An 8,986-nucleotide genomic window follows, 5' to 3' on the forward strand; every position below is an offset into this window, starting at 1 on the left:
GAAATTACGAGAATTTCGGCTAATACCTCCGACCTTTCTCGACATAGCGCAATAGCCCAACTTCGAGCGAATTCGCACTGTAACTTTCAAGCGCAATACAGCGTCGCATACAGTACCAGATCAAAGAGCACCCTCTAATTAATATGCATTCGATCTACTAACGGCTTCAGTATGTTTTTCGAACAAACATTTTATCGCGCACAATGCAACTGCCCCTTTGAGGAAATATTTTTTTTTCAAACAATAAAATGCGAGTTGTTGCATCGGCTCGTAATTACAAACATTGAGAGAGATCAAACTGCTGTCTCGAAAATTATTACGAGAATCCTCCATTATTCATCATAAGAAATTTCCGATAGTATTGACGATATTAATAAATAATTTTTTGTTATTTTTAATCGATAATTCGGTTTGATATGTCATATAACTATCGAGGCCGTGAGCTTTTTTTACTTAAATGACAAGGAACAAAAATCGACAGATGATAAAATGTAAAAGATATAATTTCTTAGGGTCACAGAGGAGTTGTAACCGTAATTTTCTAAATAAAATCTTGCCATGTGAGGCATAAAACGGTTGGACGTAAAGCACGGACGGAAAGTAAAGCATAACGATTGCGTCGGCTAGACGCCGTCATATCTAATATATCGTTTATCTTTGACAGGCGACCGATAAAATCTGCAATTTCACCAAAGCTGATGTGAATGTTACTACAATATTGCGAGCAATTCCGTGACCATGATTAACCACAAAACTTATAGAAATTACATCCCAGTTATTCGGTAATAAATGCATTTGGCATAAAAGTGATGATATGTCTTATTGTTAAAAATAAAAATAAATTCTGTTTTATATATAATTTATATAATTACTTCAATTTATAATTTATATAATGTATATACCATTTCATGTTAATAGCAGATGTATATTTTGAAAATGTTATAAACATTTTTTATTTTCAATTTATAATGACGATAAATATTTACAGACTTTTGTCATGCATTATTTGTCATAAGTGCATTTTATCGCGAAATGACAAAGAAAGTATGCCCAAGCGAAACGACCTTAAGTTAATGCAAAAATTTTACGAGTCTTGAATTATTATAGCTCAATCTTATTTTGTTTGACATCTTTATTGCATCAAATTTTCAGACAAAAATAATGGAAAAAAACGGCATGTTGAAAAATACAAAGATAATGTATTTGTTTTATTTTATTCTTTACGTTTTCTCTATAATGCATAGATCATGAAAATGATGCATTAGTCTTTTATCATGAAAATCATTTATTTTTCTTATATAAATGCTGACACAATCATTAAGAAAATAGTTTTTAAATTCTTTTTTAAATATAATATTAAGAAACTTTTATAAAATTTTTCCAATAACATACCTATTGTCCCACGATTACCATGATTTTTAGGATAAATTCTAAGAAAAAATTCTCCGCGTGTATTTTAAATTATATTTTATAAAGTTATGTTGTAAATATTGTAAAAAGTTTATATTTTAAATCATGTCTAAAATTATTATCGTTTTGTTTCGGTATTTTTTGCAGTTTTCCAAAGCACAAAGTATTTTTCTTTAGCAACTAGGTATATTAGTTTTACAATTCTTTATTATTCCTCAATAAAGTTCATTAATTTCTATGCAAGTAAAAACATTGTTTAATAGATTGCTCAAGAAGGTTATGTAAATTTGTGTAAAATGTTTTCTCGCTTCGGAAACGATTTCTAAGATTCTATTCCTGAGAGAGTTTTTGCGAAAAAACATTTTTCGCTCTTTTCCAAAAAAAAAAAAAGAAAATAAAAAAGATACGATTGTGCACACAGTGGTGCCGTTACTTCCTTGGGATAGCGTGAATTTCGATCAAATCGATATAATCTTCGATTGCTATTCGATGGAACGATCGCATATACACGGTACGTTCGCTGTATCTGTCCCCGAGGTTTCCATTTCAAGCTCTCGCGCTTACGTCGGACAAACCTGAGTGAGACGAAAACGTCGTGATCGGCATGGTGCAATTGTACAATACTCTATAGCGTTTCCAATAGGAAAGTTTAGTCATGCAACGTCGTTTCCGTTAACTTTCTGTACGACATCAGATATTCCCCCAGAATTAGACATACATAAATATAAAAATATTTTACTCCTTTTGCATTTAAAATTAATATTTACATTAATATTTTTAAATTCGGTCAGCCTCGTATAAAATAATGAATAAAATGAAAATAATATAAAGAATAAAGTGATAAATATAAGGCCAACTTATCGAGCTGAATATTCGAGATGTTCAGTCAACTACCATTTATTACATGTATAAATTATAAAACTACAGTCATTATATTAAAACTAACGCAAATTACAATCATTCTATAAACGTTTCGACCGCACGCGGTCTTCTTCAGTATAATTATTGAAATATAAATTCTTACAATTCACATAATATCGAAATTTAATTATAGTTATTCAGAATCAAGAGTTTTTGAGTAATTAACGCGTGTTTCAATCCGTCCTGTCCAACAATGTTCGCCTCGATATGATCCCTGATTTTGTTCAGATCTCGGATAGTTTCATCGTTAATATGCGAGAAATTAACCCGTTCCGTAGGCGCTATCATCGTTCTTCTTGATAATTTTGCTACTTATTAACAGTTATTAAGGATGACACATAACAAACCAACAATACAGAAAGACAGCTCATTTTAAACTCTTGAGAGTTTAAAATGAGCTGTCTTTCTGTATTGTTGGTTTGTTATGTGTCATCCTTAATAACTGTTAATAAGTAGCAAAATTATCAAGAAGAACGATGATAGCGCCTACGGAACGGGTTAATTTCTCGCATATTAACGATGAAACTATCCGAGATCTGAACAAAATCAGGGATCATATCGAGGCGAACATTGTTGGACAGGACGGATTGAAACACGCGTTAATTACTCAAAAACTCTTGATTCTGAATAACTATAATTAAATTTCGATATTATGTGAATTGTAAGAATTTATATTTCAATAATTATACTGAAGAAGACCGCGTGCGGTCGAAACGTTTATAGAATGATTGTAATTTGCGTTAGTTTTAATATAATGACTGTAGTTTTATAATTTATACATGTAATAAATGGTAGTTGACTGAACATCTCGAATATTCAGCTCGATAAGTTGTCCTTATATCTATCACTTTGTTTTCAATATCCGAACGACCATTGTATTAATTTATTTTTAATATAAAGAATATAATAAAGATAATTAATTTCGTTCAGTTAAAAATATTCTGGAATATAATATAGGTAAAGGTAATAGAAATATTATTATTTGAAGTAAATATCGACAAATATTTGCAAGATGCAATTTAATTGATATGCATGTCTGTATATGTATATATATGTGGTTACATGCACACATAAAAATACATACACACAGTACATATTTATCAAATTGCAACATATTCGTCGAAATTTAGATTTTTAATAAGAAATATATACGTATAGTATATTTGTGCTTCTTTTTACTTCGTAAGATACATTTTAATAGTTATGGGTGCATAATCATAAAAATAAGAGTCGCCCTTTTAAACGAAGAGTACATTTGACAAATTATCGTAAAACTATAGTATAGACTATAAATATCGTGAAACTATCGTAAAACCTCTTCGCAAATTTTATTCACGCATATACTTATACGCGTAAAATGCGAATAATATATACATGTGTAACATGAATGATTTTTTAAAAATAATTGATCAATTTTAATGTAGTAAAAATATTAAAATATAATTGCATTTTTTCATTTATAAATTTGAAAAATGTATTGAAAATATTCTTTAAAATATTATGAATGAAAATTAATGTCACATCATCATGAGTATAAATAACCAATAAATAATTATGTTAAAATGAATAATCACGTACATATATAGCATACAGTTACATCATATAAAAATGTAAAAAGTAATAAAGCAACAAAATTATGCGCGCAAATCAATGTTATAGGTACAGATAATTGCACAATTAATCACAAGTAAAATAAATGAATTCACTCACCAACAGTTGTAACTACCAGATTAACCACTGCGGAATGCATCTTTTCAGGAAGTCATCCACGACGATACAAAGATCCCTCAGAAGAATTCTGATTTAGTATAATGATTAGTCTCATCCTTCTGTGCAAAAACCGACAGTTCAACACATGCATAATTCACTTTTGATTAACAACAAGAAAAACACGGAGCAATTATACTTTTGGTCTGGACAACTGTGGCGCGAACGCAAATTGGCGCGAGGGGATGTGAACTGGCGGAAGTCACGTGGTTGCCTTACAAACATGGCGAACGCGCGCAATTTCAAACTATTTATGATGTACTGTCAGATATGTAAAACAAAAACTTTAATTATTATTACATATGTTAATTGACATACCTAATTTAACTATTGCAATAATTGCTTAACATTCTATTTATCCTTTCTGATGCTCATTTATGCATGCACTACATTAATTAAAAGAAAGAAACTCAGAAATAAATATTTTAAAAGAAAGAAAATAAAAAATAAAAATTATTTTTTCTATATAATTCCAAAGTGCAAAAATTAAATTTTTAAATTAATGTAATGCTTATTGTTATTTCAATATGCATAAAATTTTAAAGCACTTTCAGTATAATTCAAATTATATAAATTTTTAAAATTGTTAATTATTAAAATATTTTTTCGCTGAAAAATTTAATATCCTTAGAACATATAATATATGAATCTAGAACAAATTTGTAATCGATTAATATTTTGTATACTAGGTCATGCATGCATTACATTAATAAAAAAAAGAAAATAAATAAAAAACATTTCTCCTACGTAATTCCAAAGTGCAAAAATTAATTTTTCAAAATAATGTAATGCTTATTTCGATATGCATAAAATTTTAAAGCACTTTTAGTATAATTAATATTATATTTTTTAAAATATTAATTATTAAAATATTTATATTAAAATATTTGTTCGCTGAAAAATTTAATATCCTCAGAATATAGAATACTATAAGAATCTATAATAAAGTAATCGATTATAATATTCTGTATACTAGCTAGGTCAATCTCGTACAACGATAAGATATACGAAATTCCTGGGAAACGATGAATTCTTCGAGTGCATTGGGTTACTGATATGGAAACTATTCGCGTGACGTTTCTCGAATGGAATGTGAGGTATTTGAACCTGGCAATAGTAATCATACCAAGACACTAACAAATTCCATATTTTTCAAAAATACACAAAATATATATTTAGTAAAAGATTTTACTCTTATATATGATGTTATGTGTGATAGGATGCGGATAAGTAAGTGTGGAAATAGAGACTGAAAGAAATATTCACATTTGCGTAGAAAGACATTGCTCATTATTGTTTTGTCATTAGAAACATTATCTGATTAAACTTATATGATAGCTATACATGCATAGATGTACATATACATACATACACATATATATAAGTATACATACGATATACATATATTTAATCGTATTTGAAATCGCAAGAACTATCACACTATTCCATGTTATAATCATTAATTTCGAGTGCGATATCTCCTATCTCTCATATCTTAATAAAATTTCTTTTGATAAGTGGAAAACACTTTTTCATTTATATTTTACATATTAGCTATTTAGTTAAAGTGCAATCACTTTATGGACGTAAGAGTGAAAAATCTTGGAAATGTGAAATGCAATATGTGTAAAAGTATATGTACGTGTATATCCTAAAAAGGTACAATTCCTAAAATTTGTCTATGCAATTTTTATTAAACAAGGTTGAGCATGTTGTAAATGCTTTGTGCATCATTGAGCAGCAGATTTATGTCGCCCAACATTGCAAGAAGATAAAAAAGGTATATATACATATATGTATATATAATTATCGTTTCTCTTTAAATAATATTGAAAATATGACATAGTAAAGTATACATTATATTTTATATATATATATATATATATATATATAAACATATAACGCATCATTTAGTGGCTAAAATAAATAGTTTGGTGTAATATTCTTAATTGTTAAATTTCTCTCTTGAGTTTTGCAAAGACAATATTAGAAACAAGAAAGTTTTTTATCTTCCTAATTCCTGTTGAATATACACTTATAAAAAGATCAAGAGAAAATTAATATTTCATTGAAATACAATTGAAGATAAGGGGAATGTTTCGTCATGTTTTAAATTAATCGCTTAGCAATATATGCCTATCTCTGTATTATTATTATTATTTCTCTTTCTTTTAGCTGTTTCCTGATTCCTATTTTTTGCTAAGTTCGTCAGTTATTTTTCTTATTATCTGCTTTCCCCTCTTTTCTTTATTAAAAGATTTCAGAGACGTTATCGAAATACATAAGTAGATACCTAATATATAAGTAGATATCTAAACTATCATATTTTATCAGTTTTGAATTTACAATAAATTTGACAAATAAAAAAATCGAAATTGTAATTTCCTAATTTATCTTTTTTGTTTCTTATATCTGTTTGAGAATGTTCGATTATAATCAGCATGTTGGGCCTGGCACTAGGAATTTGTATTCCTAGTGATACTTTGCACAACACGCTGTCCCCACCAAGCCTCCAAATTGAAAGGTTCAAAATCTGTAAAAATATGTGAGATGCATTCTACATGTCCACCGAAAACATCATACTAGATGATAATAAACTACTAGACCAAAAAATAGCATAGTATAAAAACAATAACAGTAATAGCATATTAAAGCAATATATAGATATATACAAGAAAATTAAATATCTCAATAGAATGAGAGTCTCCTCTTATTGTACAATTCTTCTGATAAATAATCAAGAAAAAAAGAAATTGTAGTAAATAAATCTTTATATAAAAACATCTTTAAATCTTTAAATTATTAAGATCTGTTTTGTCACTTTCAGATAAAATCAGGAAAGCATAATACTTACTTTTCAGATGTGGATTTGGTTCATGTTCTTGATAATATGTAACTGATGCTCCATTTCTATAATTGGAGGAATTACTATGTGGTTGATTGTGACACATATCTAGCTCTCTAGATACAGAATTCCAAGCTGAAACATGATAAACTTCTTTTAGAACAACATATTTGTATAATTTATATACAATTACTTAATTAAATTAAATCATCTATATATACTTACAATCACAGATATAATTAATCAAATCACCATGTTGCGATTGAGTTTCTGGCTGATGTCTAGAGGGTATTGAGGAGGGCCTCTTCCCATTCATCGTAGTTATTTGTGATCTACTACTACAAATAAAAAATTACACTAAGCAATTGTTCCAAAGATATAATTTTTTCATCTATGATACAACATTAAAAAAACTTGATTCCAATTAATATTTAATCTAATCTACTTTAATTATAACTATGCGTTATCTTATAAATACAGAAACATTATTTAACAGAAGTCTTTGAGAATTATTTCTAATTCAGAAGATATAAATTAAAAAGATTGACCTTTTATAATTGCCTGCATGATATACATATAATTTAAAATATTAAATTTTAACATAAATATAATGAAGATCACATAAATAATAATTAAATTCCTCAGTAACTCTTTGCAAATAATAATTAAGCAATAACTGCAGAGGATTCACGTATTTATATATTTATATATTTATATATATATATATATTTATACACATATATATTTATTATAATAAAAATATATATTTATTATAATAAAAAATATGTCTAGCTATTTTTGAAATGTCATAATTCGAACACGCTTTCACATTGTATATGCAACCCGCCATAGCTGTGACACTTTCGCATACAATAATAGACGTACAGTAGGTGCTTAAATAAAAAAAAAAAAAAAAAAAAAAAAATCGACACAGATACTCGTCGTCAAGAATGACAGGAAATGATTCAATTTTTCGACGAGGAAATTTGCTCGAAGAGATCTGTAGATGTCTACAAATAATAATTGCACGAGGCGCGAATCGACGAACGGAAACATCAGCGCGGGAAAAATGGCGACAAAGACAAATGTGGACGCGCTTTATACCTTACCGCCCGTGCACTCTCGCTCGCGTTTCACCGAGTAGCCATCACGCGGGTTCTCGCGCACGCTCTCGTTCGAGATTACAAATTGGATGTAAATTCAGACGACAGCGGCGACGAATTAGACACCCGCGGAGAGATGCACGCGCAAGGAGAGACGCGTGTGAAAATGATGGTTGAGTTGCCAGCAGGTCTCGCACGGTGATAAATACCTCATTTTTCCTACTTCTGGAGTCTGTCCACTCCTACGACGAAGCGACTCGATCTGTCGCGGTGAGTGATGATGGTCAGGGTACGCAGTTGCCTGGACCAGGCTGCGTCGAGACGCGTACGGCGGACGAGGCTCCAGTGCCGCTGATTAAAGGAAAGAGCGTTCAATGTATCAAGCGCCCAGCTGTGCGTAGCCTACCCGTTCACTACGGCAGTTGACTGTCAACAATCACCCGCGACACAGCCGTAGAATAATCAAGATAGACGTAGCATAGATCAAATATTTCACTTGTCACACGCGACAAAACGTCACTGATTGGCTGATATTGAATAACTAGAAATTTCTAGCCAATAGCAGAAAGGCCTGAAAGTAGCTATCCTAGCGTTTTCTGTAAGATGCTAACTAACCACAGACTTGTTCAACACCGCCATCTGCATGTATCTGAGAGGTGTAGAATTATGTAGTGAGGAATATTTGTCGCTGCTGGTAAAATCATTGTTTGGTGCGTGTCTGTATTCAAATAAACTGCTTCTGAATCGCGAATGTATAATGTGAGTATAATTTATACATGAACATTAATATGAACATTATGAACATATGAACATTATTATTATTATTAAGAGAAAATATCACAAAAAGAAAGTATAGCCTCAATTTATATCTTTTGATTAAACAATTTCAATTAAAAATAATATTTTTAATAAAATAATATAATAAAATTTACATTGTATA

The 8,986-nt window shown here is 29.5% G+C and overlaps 1 protein-coding gene across 2 annotated transcripts; it reads right to left on the minus strand.

Annotated features, from left to right (window-relative positions):
- Positions 1-5,365: 5,365 nt before the first annotated feature.
- Positions 5,366-8,508, minus strand: LOC114932549 (MAPK regulated corepressor interacting protein 2). 2 transcript variants are annotated; one of them, XM_085479719.1, is made up of 4 exons: positions 8,256-8,508; positions 7,169-7,278; positions 6,953-7,078; positions 5,366-6,631 (listed from the first exon to the last, which is right to left on the minus strand). In XM_085479719.1, the coding sequence occupies exons 1-4, from the start codon at positions 8,258-8,260 to the stop codon at positions 6,555-6,557; spliced, it is 318 nt and encodes a 105-aa protein (XP_085335845.1). In that variant the 5' UTR covers positions 8,261-8,508; the 3' UTR covers positions 5,366-6,554. The 2 variants fall into 2 exon arrangements, with proteins under 2 accessions (XP_085335845.1, XP_029160656.2); XM_029304823.2 differs by having other exon boundaries at positions 7,169-7,281.
- Positions 8,509-8,986: the final 478 nt, after the last annotated feature.

The sequence above is a fragment of the Nylanderia fulva genome, unplaced genomic scaffold, assembly GCF_048542155.1.
Source record: "Nylanderia fulva isolate GAGA-0341 unplaced genomic scaffold, ASM4854215v1 Scaffold13, whole genome shotgun sequence".
Lineage (NCBI taxonomy): Eukaryota > Metazoa > Arthropoda > Insecta > Hymenoptera > Formicidae > Nylanderia > Nylanderia fulva.